This window comes from Bubalus bubalis, chromosome 1, assembly GCF_019923935.1.
Source record: "Bubalus bubalis isolate 160015118507 breed Murrah chromosome 1, NDDB_SH_1, whole genome shotgun sequence".
Classification (NCBI taxonomy): Eukaryota; Metazoa; Chordata; class Mammalia; order Artiodactyla; family Bovidae; genus Bubalus; species Bubalus bubalis.
The window spans coordinates 173,325,724-173,352,823 of NC_059157.1; the positions used below are offsets into that span (position 1 = coordinate 173,325,724).

At 45.5% G+C, this 27,100-nt stretch overlaps 1 protein-coding gene and 1 non-coding gene across 3 annotated transcripts in view; both read right to left on the reverse strand.

Moving 5' to 3' along the window:
* The window catches only part of CLSTN2 (calsyntenin 2), a 731,303-nt gene that overhangs the window by 39,896 nt on the left and 664,307 nt on the right, over window positions 1–27,100 (reverse strand). For both annotated transcript variants that reach the window (XM_044946560.2, XM_006061606.4), the window contains exon 9: window positions 1,763–1,925. In XM_044946560.2, the coding sequence (XP_044802495.2) occupies window positions 1,763–1,925 (163 nt within the window). The remainder of the gene's footprint in view (window positions 1–1,762; window positions 1,926–27,100) is intronic.
* TRNAR-ACG lies at window positions 13,366–13,437 on the reverse strand. Its single transcript has one exon. It is a non-coding gene; the product is annotated as a tRNA-Arg (tRNA).

A 27,100-nucleotide genomic window follows, 5' to 3' on the forward strand; every position in this document is an offset into this window, starting at 1 on the left:
TCTTACTCAGCCATAATGCCATATGTAGCAACATGGATGGACCTAAACATTATCACACAAGGTGAAGTAAACCAGACAAATATCATTGATAATGCTTATATGTCGAATCTAAAAAAAAAAAAAGAGATACAAATGAACTTATATACAAAACAAAAACATGAGAAAGTAGCATTGACATATATATACTATCATGTGTAAAACAGATAACTAGTGGGAAGCTGCTTCATAACACAGGGAGCCCAGCCTGATGCTCCGTGATGACCTAGAGGGCTGGGCTGGAGGTGGGGTGGGAGGGAGGCTCAAGAGGGAGGGGATAGACATTACATATAGCTCATTCATATTGTTGCACTGCAGAAACCAACAAACACTGTAAAGCAATTATCCTCCAATTAAAAATTAAAAAAATTAATGCTAAATAAATTCTTTTCATTAAATAACAAATATATTTAAAAACTGGAAAAAAAAAAACAAACCCAGATACAGACTTACAGACAGAAAACAACCATGGTTATCAAAAAAGGAAAGAGGGGAATGGATAAATTAGGAATTTGGATTAACATATACATACTATTATAAACACAATAGATAATCAAGGACCTACTATTTAGCACAGGGAAGTCTACTCAAGATTTTGCAATAACCTATAAGGGAAAAAAATTTGAAAAAGAAGTGTGTGTGTGTGTGTGTGTGTGTGTGTGTGTGTGTGTATGTATATATATATATATAACTGAATCACTTTGCTGTATACCTAAAACTAATACAACAATATAAATGAACTATAATTCAATTAAAAAAAAATACACTGTCTTCCGTTGCCTCATTCCTGCTTTGTCTCCTTCCTGGGTTTTGTCCCTAGTGCTCCCAGGGCTGCACCACGTGCCCTTCTTGCCATCTTCTCTTGCATGGAGCTGCCCAGAATTTACTCTTGTCCCAACCCAGAGGGGTTTATGTCTCCCCTAGAGGGAGCCAGTCCTCCCAAGTCATAATCTTGTACCACAGCCCACCTTTTTCCTCCTCTCCCACAGCAAATGGTCAAGGTCTCAAATCTTAGTAACCCTCAAAGAAGGCATCATCAGGAGTTTGAGGAGTCATCTCAAAGTACTGATCTGCTTATTTGAGGAGCACTTTACTTCCCCTCTGGTCTCTCAATGATACTTCAAAGAACCCCAGCTGTTAAAGGGAGCAAAGACAAAGATGCTCACAAATCTGAGTGGGGAACAGAAAGGCTAGATGCCTGCTCAGAGAGCTGGCTCTCCTACTTCCAAAGAGGTGATGAGTCTGGGTTGGGGACTGGAGGAGAAGCAGCAGCAGAGGAAGTGACTTCCCAGAACAGAGAGTCGGGGTCTTAGACAATTTGAGTGGGGATAAAGAGAGATCCTTGGCTTCTGACCAGTGTAGACAGCAACAGAGCCAACTGGCAATTTTTTATACCAGATTCCACTTGCAGGCTTTTCTCTACACAGCCCCAGTTTGAAACCAGATAAGGTTCCAGAACAATAAAATGCATTAGCAACTCAGAGGCAATTCTGAAATTGCTCATGTGGATCTAAAGTCAAAATCTGGTCTCAAGCCAAGTGCTTTATTATTACACAAGGTTAGTGCTTGGATTCATCCTTAACTTTTTAAGTCCTGTTTTATTAGTAGGGGATAGTATATTTTCCTGGCTGAAGCTCATACCACTTGCTTTGCCCTTTTCTCTGCCTGTACCTTTGATGGACTGTACACAGATAGGCCAGGGAGAAGGGCTGGACCTAAGGGTTACCTTGCCAACAAGCGCCGACTGTCAGTTGCATGGCAATGTGAGATGGATGAATGGGCCAATCATTGGTCACCAGGTATGGTTCATACGTTGCTCCATCCATGTATAAGGTGACCACAGGAAACTCCACATTGATGACATAGTAATGCCATTCTTTGTCACAAATCTAGTGAAAAGAAAGAGAAGCAACACTTAAAATTGAATATGCAATAAAACATCCAATAGACTTTTATTCTAATTATGAAAAAGGGAGAAGAGACCTTTAGGTTAACAATGCTTATTGCAAAGAATTCAGTGAACATAATGGCTGATATGCACTGAGGTTATAGAAACGCACATCAAATATGATGGAGCAAACCATGGAATTGAGGAACACCTGGGAAACTTATCATTGGGTAAATATCTGACTATGGACAGATTATCTTGGTTGGCAAGTTCTTGGTGGACAGGTGGGGGTGTCAACTTAAATTTGCTCTGTGTGAGCAATAGTGAGTGAGTGAGTGAGTGAGTGAGTGAAGTTGCTCAGTCATGTCCAATTCTTTGCGACCCCCATGGACTGTAGCCTACCAGGCTTCTCCATCCATGGGATTCTCCAGGCAAGAATACTGGAGTGGGTTACCATTTTCTTCTCCAGGGGATCTTCCCGACCCAGGGGTCAAACCCAGGTCTCCCGCATTGGAGGCAGACGCTTTAACCTCTGAGCCACCAGGGAAGCCCAAAAATGTTTTTCGAAGCTTGAGGATGGATGGCGCTATGAAAAGGAAGATGCTAGACTGGAAGTAGAAATGAAGATGAAGATAGAGAAGGGGCAGAGGAAGGGAAAAAGAAAGAACAAAATAGAAGAGGAAGAAATTAGGAGTTATGAGCAAGGACAAAGCAACAGACAAAGGAAGAAGGAGTTTCATAAGAACAGAAAACCTTCAATTCCTTTGTCTCTATATTAATGCTTGCCCAAGGAGCTGTTGTAGTCTCACGCTCCCTTCAACTGAAGCAAAATAAATTCTGAGACAGATAGTCTTCCCAAGAAGATTCAGCTTCATTCTTCCTTAGAGTCCCTGGGAAGCCAAAGAAGGATGACAATGAGTCCTCCTGGCTGAACTTGGTACAGAGCACACTCACATTCATGTCCGCTCATAATTTTAGTACCTAAGACTTCTGGTCTTAGACCTGGGAACCAAAACCTAACCTTAATGGGTGGGTAGAGACATTTGGAGCCAGGATAAAGTCACTATTCCTGACCTCAAGGTACTCAAATCCCACTTGTTGTTCAGTCGCTAAGTCATGTTTGACTCTGCACCTCCATGGCAGACTCCTCTGTCGTTCACTGTCTCCTGGAGTTTGCTCAAATTCATGTCCATTGAGTTGGTGATGCTATCTAACCATCTCATCCTCTGTTGCCCTTTTCTCATTCTGCCCTCAATCTTTCCCAGCATCAGGGACTTTTCCAATGAGCCAGCTCTTTGCATCAGGTGACCAAAGTATTGGAGCTTCAGCTTCAGCAGCAGTCCTTCCAATGACTATTCAGGGTTGATTTCCTTTAGGATTGACTGGTTTGATCTCTTTGCAGTATGATCCAAGTTAGAAACCAACATGGCATGTCTAGGGAAAGGAGCTAGGAAGAATAAAAAGTAGCAAGGCTGGGGAATGGCACCCCCTTCCTCCAATCTAAGCAAGTGCCTTAGAAGTCACATTAGATTCCGTCTCTTCCCCACTCCCTTGCCCTCAGATCCTTCTGCATCCTCTTGTCTTCATCGCCCCTGTCATCTGTGGCAGCGGAGACAGATGAGTTCTGCAGGAAGGTGACCCCCAAGTGAGGGCATCGAAGTCCTCCCTACACCCCACTCTGGATTAAATGTGCTGTTTCTCATGAATAGATAACACCAACAGGGATGCTAAATGATCTTTTCCCTTTCATTTTAGAGTAAGATTTTTTTCCCTTAATGTTCTTTTTATACTGTCTTGTCTCATGTCTCAGAAAATTACTCCTTTTGAAGTCCATTAACCTGATAAAGGCTGATGAATATTTTAGGGACCCTTGGAAGGTAAGCAGGAGGAGTCCAGGCAGACATTTCCAAAATCCTGTTACACTTCATGAGTATACAGTTCAGTACAGTGTATATCCCACTAGAGGTCCTAACCCAATTTATACTCCCCTCCTGCTTGATGCCTGTGATCAGACACTGGACTGGGTACAGGAGTCTGGGGGTAGGTCTGGGACCCAGGTGAGGCTGACCCAGGGGTATAGGTGTGGTACAAAGGAAGACCTGGAGACAGGGCCTGGGGGCAACAGAAGAATGAGGAACTAAGCAGAGATCCGAATGAGGAAGCTTCCAATCCAAGGAGGCCCAACGTACCCTGGACTTGCAGTCCAGGTTGCAGGTCAAGGATGGCTAGTCAGAATACCCCCATCCCCAGGATATTCTCTGAGGCATCAGGAAACCTGTGACCAGTCCAGGGTGGGAAGGGAGCAGGTGGAAGTGCAGTAACCCTCTCTACACCTCATGCCCTTTGAAATGTAGACAGAACACAAAGGTCAATTGGGCAGCACAAGGGGGCTGCCTTGCCCAGGTCGCCATCACCCCACTTCCAGTGGCCATGCTCTCGGGCCTGATGGCCACATTGAATCCACATGCTGGTTGACTCTACAATGCTCCATGTCTGCCGAAGCTGGGTGGAGGCTGGGTCCTCTGGCTTGCTTTCTTTCACATCCCTTACAGAGTGGGTAGCAGGAACAATGCCAAGGAGGTCTGGGCTGGGAGCAGGGTGGTACTCCAGGGTGAGCTGGGGACTGGAGAAGCCTCTCATGAGAGGGGAGAAAGTTAGGCTGCCAAGAGTTGGTCTAAATGGCCTAGAAAAGGCCACACGGGAAGTTCCGAGTTGGTTTTCTCAGGAAATCAGGTATTTTTGAACATAGTTATTCAATGTGTGATGCATTTACCTACAAACCAATGTGTGAGGGAGTGTACTAGAGGCTGTGTGGAATGCAGAACTTGTCAGGTATGTGCTTTGCCTTCAGATTTTCAATTTGGGGCAGGGGTGGTGGTTGTGGTGGTGGTGGTGGTTAGGTATCAAATACACAAGAGACTCGAATGAAATGGGAATTGAGATTAGTCTTACAGACAAGACACAATGCACTGTGAGATCCAGACTTCTGGCTGGGAGAAGGTGGCATGTAGGGTGACTAGAACTGCTAAGACTCCATTAAGAATAGATGGTAAGGAAAACATTCCAGGCAAATGGAGCAACAATCTTTTAATCCTTCATTCATCAATCCTATTGCCAAAAAAGAAAGATACTAGGTTTGGGATGAATGGAGATTCACTCATTCATTCAGTCCTGTGGACATTTACTAAATGCATATCCTGCTTTGTGAAGGAAAGAAAGCACCCGCCCTCATGGAGCTTCCAGTTCAGACATAGAATTGACAAAAAGGCTTGCAACAGTTGTGACTCATGCCCACAGATTGTGTGAGGCACCAGGGTGACATGGTAGAGGGGGGTGGGTGTCTGATTGCCCTGTGAGGAGGGAAGGAGCACAGACACAGTCACATTGGTTTGGGAAAGGTGAGGAGTGGCAGATGAGGCTACAAGGACAGCTTGGAACTGAGGTCCTAGGACTTGGACAGCTTTTTTTTTTTTTTTTTTCTACAGGCAGTACAAGGTACCAATCTTTGAGGACCTGAGGAAGATGGTAGTCATAGCAACAATCAATCTTGGAACATGCTACTCAATGTCAAAGCAGCTTTTCCTCTTCCTTGTAGCATTTAATCCTCCCTTGTTGTTGTTTAGTTGCTAAGTCATGCCCGGCTCTTTGTGACCCCATGGACTGTAGCCTGCCAGGCTTCTCTGCCAGGCAATTTCCCAGGCAAGAATACTGGAGTGAAATGCCATTTCCTTCTGCAGGGGATCTTCGCAACCCAAAGATCGAACCTGCATCTTTGGCATGCTCACTGCCAAATCAGGGTCTTGAGCAGATACTTATCTCTTATTCTTTTTAAAATAATTATTTTTTACTTTTAATTTTTTTTGGTTGCCCTGTATTTTCATGGCTGCGTGTGGGCTTTCTCTAGTTGCAGTGAATGGAGGCCACTCTTTAGTTGTGGTGTGCAGGCTTCTCTTGCGCAGCATGGGCTCTAGCGTGTCCAGGCTCAGTAGTTGTGGTGCACGGGCCTAACTGCCCCCTGGCATGTGGGATACTCCCAGACCAGGGGTCGAATCTATGTCCCCTGCCTTTGCAGGTGGATTCTCAACCTCTGGACCACCAGGGTAGTCCCAGACACTTTTCTCTTGAGTGATGGACTCACGTGTCAGATTGCCCGAGTGGTCAGCTAGATGTCCTACAGGCACTTCAAACTCACCATGCCCCAAACTGAGCCCTATAGCCCTGTGCCCAGCTTTGCCTGCTCCTTGTCTTGTGTCCCCCACCTCAGCGAACGCTCCCTCATCCAATCTGTCATCCAAGCCAGTACACTGGGCACTGCTTTTGACTTCCTCCCTTTGTCCCTCCCTCCAGCTAAGTTCCTGCCAAATTCCGAAGATGCTTCTCTCATTTGCTCTCACCACTCCACCCTCGTTTCTCCTTAGAATTTACAGTATGTACTAGAGAGGGGAAAGGTTGGGAAAGTGTGTTTGACATTACAGTAAGATGGAAGGCATTTCAGCATGGGGAGAGGACCAAATGTAGCAGGAGAAGTGTGAGAAAGCTTTGGTATGAGTGTGGGTGGGACAGAGTGAGGGGCTGCCCTGGGGCTGAAGGCAGCCACAGAGTGCAGTGGGCAGGGCAACCAAGGAGGGGGCGGGGAGTCCTTGTAGGGTGAGCCTAGGGGTCACAGGGTGGGTATCACACTGGCTTTAGGAATTTCTGGGGAACCATGTTCTGGACTTCAAGAAAGTACTTAAAGCTTCCTGATCCTTAATTCCTTCACCTGTAGAGTAAGGATAATAATAGTATGTACATCATGGGGTCGTTGTGTGAATTGAGCTAAAACAAAGCACTCCAAATACTTAGAGCATATTTTCAACCTGAACAGATATGGAAACTCCTTCCCTTTTCCAAACACATTGAGATGCTGCATAAACTATAACAACAACAGCAACAATATAAAACAAAAATAAGAGAGAAAGGCTCAGCCTATCAGCTGTGGTTTCAAAGCCCACAGGAATCAGGAATGACTCAGGTCTTCTGTGCAAAGAAAACTTGAGTTGGCATGTCTGCATAAAGTCTGGGACTGTCCGAAGTCTGGGTCTTGGGACACTGCCAACATTGATTGGCTGGGGAAGCCAGCCAATCACTCTGATAAGCATCTCTTCTGAGATGTTACCCCTCCAAGCCATTCCTGAGCATGCACATTCGCTTCAAGTGTAAACAGCCCACTTGACGTGGAAATCCAGAGCTTAGACTCTACTTTAAAAAGGCATCTTTGAAGTCTTTAGGCCTTTAGGAAAGACATACTAAAAACTTCTGGAGAGATATGTGCTCCCAACCCAGGGCATGAGCAGGACAATTCCTGCTGGAGATGAACTGAGGGTAAAAACTGATAAAACATAGAGGGAACAATCCTTTGCATGCATGAGAGAAAGCAGACAAAACAGATGATGAAACACATTCCAGGAACCAGAGAAAATGGAGCAACTGGAAAGGAGAAAGGGGGCGGCAGGTTTGAAAAAGAACCAGAGAGAAATTTCAGAAATAAAAGACATAGTTGTTGAAATAAATCAAGAAAGCCGACAACAGAGTTAGTGAATTGGAAGAAAGATTACAGCAAAATGAAACATTTGATAAAGCAATCAAGAGAGATGGATTCTGTGCGTGATAGAAAGATACTTTCCAACCAGTGTTGTGTCAGGTATGTGTGGCTGGAGGTGAGGCTGGTGGAAAGCAGTGGGGCTGGGATCCTGAGACACTTGTACACCATGCTAAGGAGTGTGTTACTTTATTTAAGTAAGTGCCTTGTGTTCTAGAAAGCCACTCTTCACTGCAGCAGCCTTCTCACGTATTAGATTCAGATGAGAGTGAATACATAAGCTTCATAAGCTCCTGCCCCACAGGACATATTTGAAGGGTAGGTCAAAATTGAACTTCGGTTGCTGAAATGGAACGCTAATGAACCAAGAGGATTGAAACCAACTGCATTCTCACTGAGGACTTGCAAGGCCACCTGGCCCCAGGCCACTGTTTTGGAACATTAGAAAGATGAGGTTTTGGTTAGTGCTAAGATCAACCTTAAGCCAAGGCAAAGATGCCACTCTTATTTGCAAATCAATTTAAGATCTCCCCAGGAGGTCGCCTGCACTTCCGAATTGGCAGGGAAAAGTTCAGTGGTTTTTCAGCAGCAGGTGTTTATGACAGCTCAGAAAGCACCTGCTGGGTCTTCTGTCAAAAAGCAATTGCTGACTCAGGGCAGTGGAGCCCAGGGGAGCGGGAAACATAAAAGGTGTCCTGTGTCAAAGTGACTACTCCCATTTGCAATTTGGTTGAGGAACATTTAGGCAAATCCTCAAAACTATCCCAAAATGCCGTCCTCATAATTTGTGCTCAGAGAGTATAAATCAAGAATTGCTAGCACCCAGGATTTAAATTTATCCATGGGGAGAGAGGAACACCTTTATTATACAGCAATGATAAGACGTGCCCTGGCACCAGGATATGATTTTTGCCTGTGTGATCAGCTTACTGGATCAGCTGGTGTCACCCCAGCAAGACATCCTGGGGAGATCCTTTAACTTCCAAGTCTTACTGATGGGCCTCATTTCCATGCAATGAAAAGGTGCATTTCAATTAGTCCCTCAACCAGGACAAAGCTTCTCTTGCCCAGCCTGGGGCTGATTGGCAAATTCTGCAAAGGCCCACAGAGGTAGGTTTGGCTGAGTTCATGTGAGAGTCAGAGGTTAGGGCAGAAATCTTACTCTCAGTAAAGTGGGAGTGAATCAACCCTGAATATTCATTGGAAGGACTGATGCTAAAGCTGCAGCTCCAATACTTTGGCCACCTGATGCAAAGAGCTGACTCACTGGAAAAGTTTCTGATGCTGGGAAAGATTGAAGGCAGGAGGAGAAGGGGACAACAGAGGATGAGATGGTTGGATGGCATCACTGACTCAATAGACATGAGTCTGAGCAAACTCCAGGAGATAGTGAAGGACAGGGAAGCCTGGCGTGCTACATTCCATGGGGTTGCAAAGAGGCAGACATAGCTTAGTGACTGAACAACAGCAACAACAACAAACGTCTGTTGTCTATACTGGCAATCTGTGGTATTTTGTTATAGCAGCCTGAACTGAGACATTTAGGAACTTGAAGCTCTAGACATGCACATTCTCAAGCCCTACCCTAGACCACTGAGGATGAGTGGGCCTGGCAGTCTGTGTTTTAACAGGCCCTCCAGGTGGTTCAGAGAGGATAAGTCTGAGAACCACTGCTGCAGAGAACTTACTGTGCTACTGGGGGGAATAAAATAGTCAGTTTGCCAAATTTTCTGAAGTCCTTTATTTTATTTTCTGATGTGTGTGTGTGTGTGCGCTCGGTCGTGTCCAACTCTTTGCAACCCCATGGACAACAGACCCCCAGGCTCCTCTGTCCATGGGATTTCCCAGGCAAAAATGCTGGAGTGGGTTGCCATTTCCTACTTCAGGGGATCTTCCTGATCCAGGGATTGAACCCATAACTCTTGTATCTCTGGCATTGGCAGGCAGGTTCTTTACCACTGCACCACCTGGGAAGCCCTTGGGGCACCTATGAATATCGCCTGGAACAAAAATCTCAGAAGACACATCCCGTGAGATTCATTCAGTTCATTCAACACAGACTGATCGAGGGCCCACTATGTCCCAGGCACTTCCCTGGAACCGGGAATGTGACAGCAAACAAAACAGGAAGATTTCCACCAGCGCCTTCCTGCTGTCCACCAGATGCTCCTGTCTCTATATACCTTCCCCTCTCACCATCCCTCCTGCCCCACCTGGAAGCTTTCCTGCCTCTGATCACACATTTGAGCACTCCCTCACACCCCCCAAACAAAAAGCCTCTCAAGGCCAGCTTTCCCCCTCCTCCCTGGTTTTTGTTTCCAGGACATGCCATGGAATTCATCTGCAGGTATTCTCATCCTGAATTTCACCAACAGCTAACATCTGTCAGGGCCCTGGGGCTCAGATTGGAGCCTTGGAGGCATGGTCTGCCTGTTGTGGGTTGTAAGCGACTGTGTACAGAGCAAGTTTAATATTTTAACAGGCCAGGAAGCATGTGTCTTCAACTTGACAATTAGGAAAGAGACTATTCCTCCTCTAGGTTTCTTTCCCTGATCACAATTGACTGCACAAAGACAGATTGCTTGGTTCCAGAAAGGAACTGTCTTGAAAGTGAGTGAACCCATCACTTTAGGATGGGGTTGAGGCAGTTAGGGTTCCACCACCTGAGTAAGACTCCCTCTCATAAAAGACTGTGAGTTTCTAAAGGTACGGTCTAAGGGAAGCAATGGCCACTTACAATTACTGAATGAATGAATGATTACAGTATAAGCCAGCAATAGTGGAATTGGTTCCTCTAGAAAAAGGTGATGAGAGTCCAGATTAGGAAGCTGGAGTATGATCATGATCATGGGGATGAGGCCATATCTGTGTCAAACACCTGGAATCCTGGTGACTTCACTAGGCTGGCAGCCCAAGAGGAAGGGTTGCAAAAGTTCAGCAGACATGGAGAGTTCTGGAAGATTGGAGCCTCATGGGGTCAAGGAAGGAGGGTGAAGGTCATCAGATATGGGTGAGTCCTAGTAACAGTAAGACCCTGGCCTGGAAAGGACCCAGGACTATCTTAGCAGCCTCCCACTCCCCCATCCCACCCCCAGGCCATGGTTGCCTCCTTGCAGTCTCACTGACAGGCAATGCTCTGTAGTGGGGGAAACTGCCTTTCTGATCTGGAACCTGGGGCAAGTTTCTTTAAGTGCCAGTTTCTTCATCTGTACGGTGGATAGAACATCTATGTTGCAGGAAGATCTGATTATGTATCCAATGGATATTTACTGATAGCAGTAATGGGTCAGGAATTATTCTAGGTGTTGCATATATAAAGTGAGCAAAAATAGACACAGTTCCTTCCCTAAGGGAATAGACAGAAAATGAAATGTTCACATAAATAAATGTAACTTTATATCTGAAAGAAATACTAGAATGGGATGTGCATGCATATGTGCTAAATCCCTTAAGTCATGTCCGACTTTGTGCGACCCTATGGACTATAGCCCACCAGGCTCCTCTGTCAATGGGGATTCTCCAGGCAAGAATACTGGATTGGGTTGCCATGCCCTCCTGCAGGGGATCTGCCCAATCCAGGGATCAAACACTCATCTCTTATGTCTTCTACATTGGCAGGCAGGTTCTTTACCACTAGCGCCACCTGCAAAGCCCATGAAAGGGATGTACCAGGTGCAAAATGAGTCCATAATTGGGAGGTTTATTCAGTTATGGAGGCTGGAAGTGATGGTGAAATGAAGGAGGCAGGTGAGGGGGTCAGTAAGAATGCTGGAGGCAGAGGAACAGCGCAGGTGGTGGGCCTGTGGCTGGAACACAAGGATGAAGGCACGGCTTGTAACAGGGTGGGCAGAGACCGGCAGAGCGGGCGCCGTGGAAGCGCCAGTCCCGGCCCTTCTCCCAGCCCCACTGCTGCCAGCACACATGGGGTCCCCTCCAAACTCCCTGCCCCCCGATTAGCCTTCCTGTCTCCCCAGACTGGGCTCTTCGCTGCTCCAAACCTATGGGGGTGCCCATTCCCCACCAGGGGCTCACTCCTCAGCCCAACCCTAGAGAGGGGCTGTAGCAAGTTCAACTCTGAGGCTCTGGAGTCTGACCCCTACACTCAAATCCTGATTTGACTACTTCCTGGCTGTCATGGCACAATGTGACAGGTGACAGGCAAGTCACATTCCTTCTCTGTGCCTCAGTTTCTTCATCTATAAAATGGAAATAATAACATTAGTAACCACCTCATGAGTACCTCATATATATGACCTGACATCATTTCAGTTCAGTTCAGTTGCTCAGTTGTGTCTGACTCTTTGCAACCCCATGCATGGCAGGCTTCCCTGTCCATCACCAACTCCTGGAGCTTGCTCAAACTCATGTCCATTGAGTCGGTGATGCCATCCAACCATCTCATCCTCTGTCGTCCCCTTCTCCTCCCACCTTTAATCTTTCCCAGCATCAGAGTCTTTTCAAATGAGTCGGTTCTTCTCATCAGGTGGCCAAAGTATTGGCATTTCAGCTTCAACATCAGTCCTTCCAATGAGTATTCAGGACTGATTTCCTTTAGGGTGGACTCCTCGCAGTCCAAGGGACTCTCAAGAGTCTTCTCCAACACCACAGTTCAAAAGCATCAATTCTTCAGTTCTCAGCTTTCTTTACACTCCAACTCTCACATCCATACATGACTACTGAAAAAATCACAGCCTTGACTAGATGGACCATTGTTGGCAAAGTAATGACTGCTTTTTAATATGCTGTCTAGGTTGGTCATAACTTTTCTTCCAAGGAGCAGCATCTTTTAAACTCAACATTCAGAAAACTAAGATCATGGCATCCAGTCCCATCATTTCATGGCAAATAGATGGGGAAACATTGGAAACAGTGACAGACTTTATTTTTTTGGGCTCCAAAATCACTGCAGATGGTGACTGCAGCCATGAAATTAAATGATCTGACATAGTGAGTGCTTAAAAAAGTGGGGGCTATTCTTGGTGCTTCCTTGGTCCCCATTACCTTCAACTACTTCCTCTGCCCTCCCTGCAGGTGGTCTAGGATGTGCCCAGCTTCTTGCCCCTCAGGCTACCCAGGCTACTCTGTATCAGCCCACCCCGTCCTTGCCCACCTCCACCTTCTCAAGTCCCTCTCAAAACTTAAAGCATGTATGTAACCCCGCATTTTCTAGTAGCTCCATTAAAAATCTAAACGAGAAGAAAAAGCGAGTCAACTTTAATACTATACTCTACTTAATCTGATATATCCATTTATCATTTCAACATGTAATCTATAGTAAAACTTAGTAAGACATTTTCCATTATGTTTTTCTTGTAAAGTCTTTGGTTCTGTCACATTAACAGCACATCTCAGTTCAGACTAGCTGCATTTCAAGGGCTCAACAGTCACACGTGGCTGGTGGCTGTCCTATTGGTGAAGCCAGTCCTTGACTCCAAGATCCATGAGGGCAAGAACCATGTCTGTCTCCAAGTATGTGGTAGGTTCTTGATAACTGTAGATCGCATGAGTGAAAGCATGGATGGATGGATGAATAGGTGCCATAGTCTGCAAAGCCCTGTCTGCTCTCCCCTGAGGCCTCTTCTTCGTTACTGGGCAGATAGCCTTTCAGCCACAATGCCAACCAAGTCCTGGGTACCAAGTGCCCAGTGACCTTTCCAAAAAGAAAGTGAGGGGAGAACTTAAAGGACCTGGAGACCGGGTGAGCACCATAAGGAGGGATGTGCAAAGAAGGAGAAAGGGAAGTCACTCAGTCGTGTCCAACTCTTTGCGACCCCATGGACTGTAGCCCACCAGGCTCCTCCGTCCATGGGATTTTCCAGGCGAGAGTACTGGAGTGGATTGCCATTTCCTTCTCCAGGGGATCTTCCCCACCCAGGAATCGAACCTGGGTCTCCTGCATCGTAGACAGACGCTTTACTGTCTGAGCCACCAGGGAAGTCAAAGAAGGAGATGGGGGTGGTAAAGATTTATGTTGTGCTAAGGAGGATAGACCCCATCCTCAGGAGCCCTCAGCCTCCTGCCTTCAGCAAGAGAGGGAGGAATAGATGTTTTGGAGGAGCTGCAGAAGAGTAGGTGGGAGTGTCCCCTGGGGCCTCTGACCAGCCTTTGGGCCAGAGAATATCAAGGATTTGGTCAAGGTGAAGGAACTTGTAGGTGGCAGGGCTGAAGCCCAGAACTCCTGCTTCCTGTCCTCAGGTACCTTTGAATGTTATCCTTTGGCAAAGATAAAAATGAATCATAGGCTCTTTGAGGGGGACCCCAGGCTGCTCAGATGCAGCTAACTATTCAGTGATGTATGCATTTGAAGAAAATTAATTTTTCATCCTGCCACTCAGAATATTAAGGCTGGCTGTCCATAAACACACAGTTTGACTCCTCCTTGCAAGTTAAAAAAAGAGGAGGCATCTCAGCAGATATCTTTAGCGAAACATAATTATAATTTAGTTGACATTTATTAATATCTTGGTGTAGATGAATAAAACTCCCTTGAATAATTCAAATAATAAATTCTGCCCCGTTGGAAAATTGAGCTGATCTTGAATGGAATTGTTTAAGTGTTTCCATCTCCAAAGACATAGCACATGCCAAGTCAGCCAGTGCCTCCTGTATCTCAAATCTCACTGGGATCTCCTTAGGTTTTGGCTCTGCAAACCAGGTGCCACGTGGCTAACCTGTCTCACCTTTGGTCACATGCCCACCTGGTGTGTATCTGTTAGCTCTCCAGTAGAGCGGCTGAGACAAGCATGCCTTCCAAACAGAGCAGCTGAACTTCTAGCACAGATACTCCACCACATGGGCTTCCCACTCTGATTTTGCCCTGGTGGCCTCTGGAGTGCCTGATTATAATTACAGACTGTCAGTGTGCTTTGGCTGTAAACTTCACATGGCTGCTCCAGAAAAGATCCATCCTGGCCACACGTGGATCACCTGCTCCTCCCTGCTCCCCCATCCGCAGAGTGATTTCTGGAGAGGGAGGGGCCGATCTGCATTTTACAGGGGCCTCCAGGGAAGGCCTGTGAATAGGTTGCCTCTGCTAGGAATTCCACAGCAAAGAAATTGGTGCTTTGTCTGAACTACAAGTCAGCCAGTTAAGTTTGGGAGACTGTGGAAATCTTTAGGGAACAGCTGGAGTTTTAAATCCATCAGCACATCCAAGATCTTAAGATCGGTCTGTTAGGGAGATTTGCCACTTGGAATTTTCACTCTTGGGTTTTAGTCTCACACAAAGCTTTGGGAACAGTTTTTAAGATCCAGCAATATCTCTTCTCCCTCCCCACTTCCTCTTCCTTCTCCACTGGAACACCCAAAGAAACATAGGAACCTGCCAGCACCAACCTTCTCTTGTTTTGGAGACAAGGTGGTATGCTCTGACCAGCTCCATGCCCAGAATAGTCACTCAGCATAGACTCCGGGGCACCAATGAAGCACTGATCAGGTGCAAAGCACCTGCTGGTTTCAACCTTGGGTCTGATTGTAGATGTCAGGAAATACAAATGGGCCACTACATTAAGAGAGATACGTGTGGTTCATCCACCCTCGCCTCTATCCAAGCTACACTGTGTGGAGACCAGGCTGTATAGCCTTCAAACAAGACCAGGGAGGTCTAAGTGCACAATTCTGTGTTAGCCTTTGTATTACTTTGCGTGAGCTGCTAGGGACCCCAGGTAGTACAGTGGTAAAGCATCCACCTGCAATGCAAGAGACACAGGTTTGATCACAGGGTCAGGAAGATCCCCTAGAGGAGGAAATGGCAACCTGCTCCATTATTCTTGCCTGAGAAATTCCATGGACAGAAAATCCTGGTGGGCTACAATCATGGGGTCACAAAAGAGTAGGACATGACCTAGCGACTAAACAACAGCAAAGGGTGCTACAACAAAAGACCACCCACTGGTCTCCTAAGACCAAGAATGATTGGTCTTACAGTTCTGCAGGCTAGAAGTCTGAGATCAAGATGTTAGCAGGGTTGGTCCTTTGGAGGGTTCTGCTCCATGGAAGCAGACCTCTTTGGAAGGTCTGCTCCATGGCTAGAGTCAGGTAGCCACAGGCCTCTCCTGGGCTCATAGATACATTCTACCAATCCTCCATCTTCACATGGTCATCTTCTAAGACACCACTCATATTGGGTTAGGGGGTTGCGGTCCACCCTACTCCAGTATGACTTCATCTTGCTAATTGCATTTGTAACAACTTTTGCAAATAAAGTCACTTTCTGGGGTACTGGAGGTTAGGACTTTAACAACTGTTTTGGAGGAATCCAGTTCAACCCATAACAGCCTTGTTCTGGCCATGTTCCCAAATTGCAGGGCTGGGACTTATTAATAGAAAGTTCTCCAAGGCTGTGCCCAGCATTCTATTCTACCGTGTACCTGATAGAAACAGCAAAGTGGCCACGTAGGTCACCATTGTTTTGGGGATGAGGAAAGGCTATTTGAATCCTGTGAACAGTAAACTGGGATATGTTATAGGTGTTCTGGAAATGTACATAAAAGAAGAATCAATAATTAAATAACTGAATCCCATCGAAAAGTCTGTACACTACATTCATTCATTCATCCAACAAATATGCATGCAGCCTGCCATGTGCTAGGCACGCTGCCTCATGTGGAAGAGGCTGAGGTCCTGCTTGGGGAGCCTGGAGCCTTGGCTCTGCCAGGCCAGGCCTCTGAGGTTCTCTTTCTGGTGATCTGGCAGAAGTGGGGAAGATGCTCAGACTTAAGACCACTTCATTGAGTGCTTATTATTATGCCTGAATATGAGCAAGATAATGCTAGTAAAGTAATGCTCAAAATTTTCCAAGCCAGGCTTCAGCAATACATGAACCGTGAACTTCCTGATGTTCAAGCTGGTTTTAGAAAAGGCAGAGAAACCAGAGATCAAATTACCAACATCCGCTGGATCATGGAAAAAGCAAGAGAGTTCCAGAAAAACATCTATTTTTGCTTTATTGACTATGCCAAAGCCTTTGACTGTGTGGATCACAATAAACTGTGGAAAATTCTGAAAGAGATGGGAATACCAGACCACCTGATATGCCTCTTGAGAAATTTGTATGCAGGTCAGGAAGCAACAGTTAGAACTGGACATGGAACAACAGACTGGTTCCAAATTGGGAAAGGAGTCCGTCAAGGCTGTATATTGTCACCCTACTTATTTAACTTCTATGCAGAGTACATCATGAGAAACGCTGGACTGGAAGAAACACAAGCTGGAATCAAGATTGCCGGGAGAAATATCAGTCACCTCAGATATGCAGATGACACCACCTTTATGGCAGAAAGTGAAGAGGAACTAAAAAGCCTCTTGATGAAAGTGAAAGAGGAGAGTGAAAAAGTTGGCTTAAAGCTCAACATTCAGAAAACGAAGATTATGGCATCCGGTCCCATCACTTCATGGCAAATAGATGGGGAAACAGTGGAAACAGTGTCAGACTTTATTTTGGGGGGCTCCAAAATCACTACAGATGGCGACTGCAGCCATGAAATTAAAAGACGCTTACTCCTTGGAAGGAAAGTCATGACCAACCTAGATAGCATATTGAAAAGCAGAGACATTACTTTGCCAACAAAGGTCCGTCTAGTCAAGGCTATGGTTTTTCCTGTGGTCATGTATGGATGTGAGAGTTGGACTGAGAAGAAGGCTGAGCACCGAAGAATTGATGCTTTTGAACTGTGGTGTTGGAGAAGACTCTTAAGAGTCCCTAGGACTGCAAGGAGATCCAACCAGTCCATTCTGAAGATCAGCCCAGGGATTTCTTTGGAAGGAATGATGCTAAAGCTGAGACTCCAGTACTTTGGCCACCTCATGCAAAGAGTTGACTCATTGGAAAAGACCTTGATACTGGGAGGGATTGGGGGCAGGAGGAGAAGGGGACGACAGAGGATGAGATGGCTGGATGGCATCACTGACTTGATGGACATGAGTCTGAGTGAACTCCGGGAGTTGGTGATGGACAGGGAGGCCTGGCATGCTTCGATTCATGGGGTCACACAGAGTCGGACACGACTGAGCGACTGAACTGAACTGAACTGAACTGAAATGAATACTATATATATATATGTAAAATACTGGTCTCTGCCTCTGGTTCCTGACCTAAAAATCCTTGCAAATAGGAGTGCTAGGAGAATCTTTTGTCCTAACATTTAGTCTTTGATCCCAGTTCCTGACACAGAGCTAAGACCTTTGTGATTTCCTCAATGATAAAAGCATCTGACATCAAGCACCTCACCCTCTTGGGACTTCCTGTATGGTAGAAATGCCATTTATTCTAATAAGGCTACTCTTGGTAGATGAGCATCTGTCACCAGAAAGGCCAAGCCATGATTGGAAGCTTGGAACTTTTAGTCCTACCCACTATTCTAGGGAGAGGGGAGAGGGGAAAGGGGTTGCAGAGTTACTCATGTATCATGCCTACATGATAAAGCCTCCATAAAAATTCCAATAGTATGGGGTTCAGTATCTGTCAACTTCTGGGTTGGCAAATACACCTATGTACTAGAAGGGTCAGTTTAGTTCAGTTCAGTCACTCAGTCATGTCTGACTCTTTGTGACCCCATGAATTGCAGCACGCCAGGCCTCCCTGTCCATTACCAACTCCCAGAGTTCACTCAGACTCACGTCCATCGAGTCAGTGATGCCATCTAGCCATCTCATCCTCTGTCGTCCCCTTCTCCTCCTGCCCCCAATCCCTCCCAGCATCAGGGTCTTTTCCAATGAGTCAACTCTTTGCATGAGGTGGTCAAAGTATTGGAGTTTCAGCTTCAGCATCAGTCCTTCCAAACACCCAGGACTGATCTCCTTTAGGATGGACTAGTTGGATCTCCTTGCAGTCCAAGGTACTCTCAAGAGTCTTCTCTAACACCACAGTTCAAAAGCATCAATTCTTCAGCACTCAGCCTTCTTCACAGTTCAATTCTCACATCCATACATGACCACTGGATAACAGACCCCAATTTCACAGGCACAGAAGCTCCTGAGTTTGGGACCCTTCCAGATCTCACCCTATGTGTCTCTTCATCTGACTGCTTGCTCATCTGTATGTATCCTTTATCACATAAAACTGATCAACACAGGTAAATGCTCCCCTGAATTCTGTGAGCTGTTCTAGCAAATGATCAAATCCAAGGAAGGGGTCATGGGGACCTCCGACTTGTAGCCTAGCTGGACAGAAGTGGTGGGTAACCTGGGAACTTACTACTTGTGATTGGCATCTGAAGTGGGTGTGTCTCACGTGACTGAGCCCTTAATCTCTGCGGTCTGTGCTAATTCCAGTTAGTGACAGAAACTGAGTCGAATGGTAGGATATCCAACTGATACTGGGGAGAATTGCTTTGTATGGAAAAGAAGGAAAAAAAAGCACATCTAATATCAGAAGACTTATGAGTGTGGCATAGTATGAGAGTAAAGGATAAGTACACAGGTGAGTTTTTCTTCATACACTGACATTCTAGGGGGAGGGGTTGAATTTATCAGGTAAGGGGAGGGTAGTGCTGAGAAGAGGGAGGGAAGACCAAGACAAGGACTCTCCCAGGTCCTCATGGCCTGAAAGCTGCCTTTCCTGTCCTGTGGCTCTTCCTTGGAGATCCCAGATGAAGGCAACTCTACCAGGATGCCATGTATGACCTTGGTCCTCAGTGTTTGTGTAAAGGGGACATTCTCCTTACAAATATGCTAATATAGTAATATAATTGGGTCATGAAAAAAACTTTTCCCTCTGTCCCAAACTCTTGGATAAAATTTTCCTATTCTTTCTTTTTTTAAGGAACTTCTTTATTAAGTTGCATTTCCAACAAAATACTGGAAGACAGACACATTAAAGTCACCCCCAACTTGTAGGCTTGGATGTGAGAGTTGGACTACAAACAAAGCTGAGTGCTGAAGAATTGATGCTCTTGAACTGTGGTGTTAGAGAAGACTCTTGAGAGTCCCTTGGACTGCAAGGAGATCAAATTAGTCAATCCTAAAGGAAATCAGTCCTGAATACTCATTGGAAGGACTGATGCTGAAGCTGAAACTTCAGTACTTTGGCCCCCTGATATAAAGAACTGACTCACTGGAAAAGACCCTGATGCTGGGAAAGATTGAAGGTGGGGTGAGAAGGGGACGACAGAGGATGAGATGGTTGGATGGCATCACTGACTCCATGGACATGAGTTTGAGCAGGCTCCAGGAGTTGGTGATGGACAGGGAGGCCTGGTGTGCTGCAGTCCATGGGGTCGCAAACAGTCGGACATGACTGAGTGACTGAACTGAACTTGTAGGCAGAATAATAGCCCCAGAGATATCTATACCCTGACCCATAAAATCTGTGACTATGTTCTGTTACTTGGCAAAAGGACTTTTCAGAAGTGATTAGGTGAGAGATTTTGAGATGAGAAATCAGCCTGATTATCCAGGTAAAGCCAATGCAACCTCAAGGGTCCTTGTAAGTGAAAGAGAGGCAAGAGGGTCAGAGGTGATGTGATGAAGCAGGGGCCCATGCGACTGCTAACCTGGACGATATAGGAAGTGCCACAAGCTGAGGAATGTGGGGGCAGCCTCCAGAAGCCAGAAAGGGAAGGGAGTCCCATTCACCCCAGGGCTTTCAGAATGAACATCACTCTTTCAACACCTTGATTTTATTGGGTTGGTCAAAAGGTTCCTTCAGGTTTTTCTGTAATATCTTATGGAAGAATAGAACAAACTTTTTGGTCAACCCAATAGCTCTAATTTCAGACATCTGACCTCCAAACTCCAAGATTATAAATTTGTGTTGTTTGAAGCTACAAGTATGTGGCAGCCTGTACAGTAACAATAGGAAACCAACACACCCATCTCATCAAACCCGTAATCCCTGCTTCTCCAAACACACCCATTTTCTCACTGTCCTCTTTTGGTAGTCAGCTCCATTTTTGCATCTCACTTCCATCGGTCACCCCTCCCTCTACTTCTCTCACCCTGGTTGGCCCACCCAGACCAGTTCCCACCTATACACCTTACACAGCTCTCCACCTCCCCGGCCCAGCCCCAAATCCTTCACTGATACCAGGCACAGTTACTCTGATCCCTGACTGCCCTCAGTATTTTAAAGTGTTTCTCATTACATGTCATCTATGGTCACTTTAAATAAACAAACAAACAAGAATTCCATGTAACTAAAGACATTTAAATGGGCTGGCCACACACCACACAACTGGGGACCTACTGAATCTCCCCAAAGCCAGTTTCCCATGAATTAAATGCTGTTTAATAGGGGCTCATTTTCCTGAAATGCCAACAATCTTTACATTCAGAGATGTGGAAATGGTTGGCTTTGGCTCCAGGCAGTACTAAACCTGAATGATGTGCTCTTCAAATCTCTGAAATGTCTTCCCAGGGAAAGGCACCCTTAGGAAGGGCTGCCCCCATCATCCTGTGACCCCACTCAGTGTTGGTACTGCAAGTAACACCCTCTCTCTTCTGCTTTGTGCTACTCCCAGGGCCAAGAACTCTGCAGGCGTTGCCTTACTCAGTTCTTCCAACAACTCTTGGAGGCAATACTATTATTTTCGCCACTTTACAGATCCAGGGAGGCTCAGAGAGGTTAAATAACTGGCCCAAGGTTTCACAGTCTGTTTGTGACCAGAACCTGGCTGGAAAGCCTTGCTGAGCAAAACACGAGTCATCCATCACCTGCTAGCAGCCAAGATGTCCCCTGGGAGCTGGTCAGAAATGAGAATCTCAGATCCTGCCCCAACACTGAATCAGAATCCACATTCTAACAAGATCTCCAGGTGATGGGCTTACACATGAGAATGGAGAAGCTCTGCTCTACACCAAGATGTGCTGTTCTCACTCAAGAAAAATCAGTTCATTGTTGGATGAGACTTTGAAGAGGGTGTCTGTCAGGGGTCCTTGTACATCAAGTGGACGTAGGCACTGTTGGAGGCTGGAGGGCCTTGGGAGAGGAGGTGAGGCTTCCCAAAGCATTCCATTTCATCCCTAAGCACTGAGTGGCAGGGCGTCCCTCAGGCTGGGCAGGGGAGGCCGCTCCTACAGGTTTGTTGGAGGACTGACACCATACCGGGTATTGGTCCTTGTGGGGTGGCTGCAGGTAGATGACCTGCAAAGGGTGTTAGAGTGTCAGAGTGATAGCGAGTGCCCTTGCAAACACCCCTGTCCAGACTGCACCTTCAGTCCCTTAGTCTAAGGAGAAAGGGATGCAAATTCAGGCAAACTAGCTAGTAAGGAGAGGGAGAATAGGAGTAGGTCAGGGGAGGGGATGGGTCGCTTTAGAAAGAAGATGCCTCATTCACCAGCAGAGTTGAGTGCAGGGCTGGCTCTCTCAACAGACTCCCTCCATTAAGCAGGTCAGGGAGGTCTCCCCTCCCCAAAACACTCACCTAGAGATTAGAGGAGCCAGGCTGGTTCTCAACTGCTATCATTACTGCCTTTTAAATCCATTCACTTAGATCTCTTTTACTTTTTTATACCCACCTCCTTCCTCATCAGATTTAGGATTAATTTGTATTTATAATGGATACTTAATAACCATCATTAATGGCAACAGCACTCATCATTTTCCATTAATGAACTAACACCTTATTATTTTCAAAGTACCCCTCATGTTATCCAACATTCTCCTCAGAGTCCCAGGGAGGATGAAAGGGTGAGTGTTCTATGTGTTCTACAAATGAGAATCATACATGCCTGCAGACGTGCCATGATTCCATCAGGGGCAGCAGCCTAGGGAGCTGGGGGGCTCCTGATTCCAGGTAACACTGCTTCCTTGGTATTTTCTTCAACCCAGTGAACACACGAAAACTGGCCCAGCAGAAACAACACGATGCTAGCTCAATGCAGGCAAAAAGAGAGCAGACCCCACCCACTCCGATTCAAGAACACTTTCCCCAGTTCCCCATCCTCTGAGCACACGCCATGTTATCGATTCATGACTGCAGGCTCCTGCTTGAATGCTTTGCTTTGGTTCCATTGTGGGATTGCCCACATCCATTAGAAAGCTTCTCTCCCACACCAATAGGGGTGTATTTCTAATTTTCAAATACATTTCTCTATTTTAAATAGAAGTATAGTTTACAATATTGTGTTAGTTTCAGGTGTGCAACTAAGTGATATATTCTTTTTCAGATTCTTTTCCATTCTAGGTTATTACAAGATACCAAGGGGCTTTTGTTCATTGTAAAATACCCTGATGCTGGTAAAGATTGAGGGCAGGAGGAGAAGGGGGCGACAGAGGATGACATGGCTGGATGGCATCATCGACTCAATGGACATGAGTTTGAACAAACTCCAGGAGATAGTGAAGGACAGGGAAGCCTGGCATGCTGCAGTTCATGGGGTCCCAAATAGTTGCACACAGGTTAGTGACTGAACAACAACAACAAAATACTGAATATAGTTCTTTATGCTATACAGCAGGTTATCTATTTTATATATATTGTTGGTTATCTATTTTATATATAGTAGTATGTATATGTTAATCCCAACTAATTTATCCCTCCCTTGCTTTCTCCTTTGGTAACCATAAGTTTGTTTTCTATGTCTGTGAGTCTATTTCTGTTTCATAAATAAGCCCAGTTGTATCATCAAATATGCTTTTCGTCTGTGGTCATCCCTATATATGTATGTGCTGCTTGGTCTGCTCATTTCCCAGATATTTTCTGTTTCCTTAAACACTGATCAGCAAGACTGGTTTGGGGACCAGCCTCTGATATTTAATGAGAAACGCCTTCCTCTTATGCTAAGTGGATGAGATATTTACGTTCAGAATCCTCAAGGGTCATAAGCTGACTCTGAATTCATGAGCCCCGACTTGGGGACCCCTAACCCGGACCTACGGCTTCCCAGGTGGCACTAGTGGTAAAGGACCTGCCTGCCAAGGCAGGGGGCCTAACAGACACGGGCTTGATCCCTGGGTTGGGAAGATCCCCTGGAGGAGGGCATGCCAATCCACTCTAGTATATTCTTTTTCAATTAATTAATTTATTTCAATTGGAGGCTAATTACTTTACAATATTGTGGTGGTTTCTGCCCTACATTGACATGAATCAGCCACGGTTTTATATGTGTCCCCTCATCCTGAACCCCCTTCCTCTGGGTTGTCCCAGACCACTGGCTTTGAGTGTCCTGCTTCATGCATCAACTTGCACTGGTCATCTGTTTTACATATGGCAATAAATATGTTTCAATGCTATTCTCTCAAATCATCACACCCTTCCTTGCCTTCTCCCACAGAGTCCAAAAGTCTATTCTTTACATCTGTGTCTCTTTTGCTGTCTTACATATAGGGTCATTGTTACTGTCTTTCTAAATTCCATATATACGCATTAATATCTGTATTGTTTTTCTTTTGGACTTAATTCACTCTGTATAATAGGCTCCAGTTTTATCCATCTCATGGAACTGACTTAAATGCATTCTTTTTCATAGCTGAGTAATATTCCGTTGCATTTATGTACCACAAGTTCCTTATCCATTTGTCTGCCAATGGACATCCAGGTTGCTTCCATGTCCTGGCTATTATAAACAGTGCTGCAATAAACACTGGGGTACATGTGTCTCTTTCCCTTCTGGTTTCCTCACTGTGTATGCCCAGCAGTGGGCTGGATCATAAGGCAGTTCTATTTCCAGTTTTTTAAGGAATCTCCACACTGTTCTCCATAATGGCTGTACTAGTTTGCACTCCCACCAACAGTGTAAGAGGCGTTCCCTTCTCTCCACACTCTCCATCATTTATTGCTTGTAGATTTTGTAATGGCAGCCATTCTGAGCGGTGTGAGATGGTACCTCATTGTGGTTTTGATTTGCATTTCTCTGATAATGAGTGATGCTGAGCATCTTTTCATGTGTTTGTTAGCCATCTGTATGTCTTCTTTGGAGAGAAATGTCTGTTTAGCTCTTTGGCCCACTTTTTGATTGGGTCATTTATTTTTCTGGTATTGAGCTTGTTTATTTTGTAGTATTCTTGCCTGGAGAATCCTGTGGACAGAGGAGCCTGGCAGGCTATGGTCCATAGGGTCACAAAGAGTCAGACATGACTGAAGTGACTGAGCATGCACACAGCACAACCTGGACTTTCCTAAGCTAAGCTATGCTAAGTCACTTCAGTCGTGTCCGACTCTGTGCGACCCCATAGATGGCAGCCCACCAGTTGCTCCCTATGAAATGCCCTGATATCCACACTCTGCCCTCCCTTTGGTAAGAACATGTCTTCTTCTTCTTTTTTTTAAAGGGGTCTTAAATATCTGTACCCCATGTAAGGCAAGGGGTGAACCTCAGACACCCGGGCAGGCCAGTGAGAGGCAATCCACAAGAAATATTTAGAGATGGAGGAATTGTACCACCACTCCACCAAGGGCACTTCTGCCAGTAACCCAGCTGTCTGGCACAAAGACCAGCCCCTCCATCTCTAAATGCTGCCCTAGCATCCAGGCCTTAGGGCAGATTGGCACCGGGCTGGGTCTTTGTTTGTGGGGCTGGAGTTCTCAGAGCCTCAGCCCAGAAAAAGACAGAAAAGAATCCCAAGTGAATGGTGTCCTCCCACGTGTTTGTCTGACCATTTAATTACAAGGTCCAGTCAAACTAATTACACTTTCGGGACACTGAAGAGGTTAGGTAATTAAAGGCTGCCTCACTGCTGAGTTCTAAAAGGTAGACGGTTTTTAGTGCGGGCGGTGGGTGGGGCTGTAAGTCATGCAGTGAAAAGGAAACCTAAAGACCAAGGCAACCAGAGAAAGAGAACCATCCGCGACAACAAACTCTCCAAGGACTCAATATTGCATTGACATTTTCAGAGTCAGGAAGGTAGTATATAAATTTTTTTCTAGCAAAATCCATCATCATAGAAATCTGGTTTTGCCATCAGGTTATACGGCTGAGCCACAGATGGTAGGAGCTGAGTTCTATGAAATTCAATGACATAAACCTGTTCCAGGGCAGGGTTGGGCATATAGTAAATGCTCAATAAATGGTCCTTATTAGTACATAATTATTGTTACATATTTGAGTTAATGCAAAAACATTCATCAAGTGCTCAGTGTTGGGGACTCCAAGGAATATTGTTCTTGCAGGTTCTTGGGGTTTCCAATAACAGATGTAACCAAGGTTTAGAGGAAACACTTGAGGAAACCAAGCCTTACACTTGGCATGAGAGTTAAAGGCTACCAAGTTGTGTAGAGAGGTAATGACAGTGGCTAGTGGTTGCATCAATTTAGCCTCGAGCATCAACTTTAGCCACCTTCAAGGATGAAAGAGAAGGGCTGTCTTGAGGATATGACTCTCACTGGAGAGTCTGGATTAGCACACAGCAAAGATTTTGGGATTTATTTATACCTCAGCCCATCCAAAAGCAGATTGCATGTGGCTTACGAGGATAAAATAAATACAGGTTAAGAAAGCAGGTTAGAAAATAGGAAGAAGCCATGGAAGGGAAGATGTGGGAAGAACAGTTCGTCAGACCCACCTTGGGTCTTGGTACCACCTATCTGTGGGTGGTGGGGAGGGGCATGGCCACATATTGGCTCCAGCTATGTGGCAAATATCTCTGCATGGTCCGCCCAGCTGCTGACCAGTGGTGAGCTTCTCAAGGGCACAACCCACAGCCCTGCCCCTGCTATAGGCTCCCCAGCCATCTCTGAGCCATGAGACACAGCAGGACTCATGCTACCCAGACATACAGAGGGGTGGACACTCCTGGGGCAAACAGGAGGCACGTGCCTGTGGACGAATTCTTCCTTTCTCTTCTCACCTAAGACACCGTAGGTTATTATGCAAAGTTAATAACTGCTTTGGAAGAGCCATCACCTGAACTTGATAGTAAGCAGTGTCCAAGCCTGTGACATACTCTCTTTTTCATTGTTTTAATATTTTTTAATTAAAGTATAGTTGATTTATAATGTTGTGTTAATTTCTGCTGTACAGCAAAGTGATCCAGTGTATACATATACATTCTTTTTTTTAATACTCTTTTCCATTATGGTTTACCACAGGATATTGAATATAGTTCTCTGTGCTATGTAGTGTGTGCATGCATGCTAAGTCGCTTCAATCATGTCTGATTCTTTGTGACCCCACGGAATGTAGCCCACCAGGCCCCTTTGCCCATGGGATTCTCCAGGCAAGAATACTGGAGTGGGTTGCCATACCCTCCTCCAGGGGATCCTCCCAATCTAGGAATAGAACCCATGTTTCTTATGTTTTCTGCATTGGCAGCAGGTTCTTTACAACTAGTGCAACCTGGGAAGCCCATACTATATACAAGGACCTTGTTTTTATCCATCCTATATATAGAAGCTGGATTTTTTACATATAGATATATAAAAAGTTATATATAAATGTAGGTGACCCAGGTCTCTTGCATTGCAAGCAGATTCTTTACTGTCTGAGCCACCAGGGAAGCCATATATAAACCTTATATCTGCTAATCCCGACCTCCCAGACCATGCCGCCCACAACCCTCTCCCCTGTAGCAATCACTAGTCTGTTTTCTGTGAATCTGTTTCTGTTTCACTGATAGATTCATTTGTGTCGTATTTTATATTCCACATATAAGTGATATCATATGGTATTTGTCTTTCTTTTTCTGTCTTAAGTTAGTATGATAATCTGTAGTTGCATCCCAT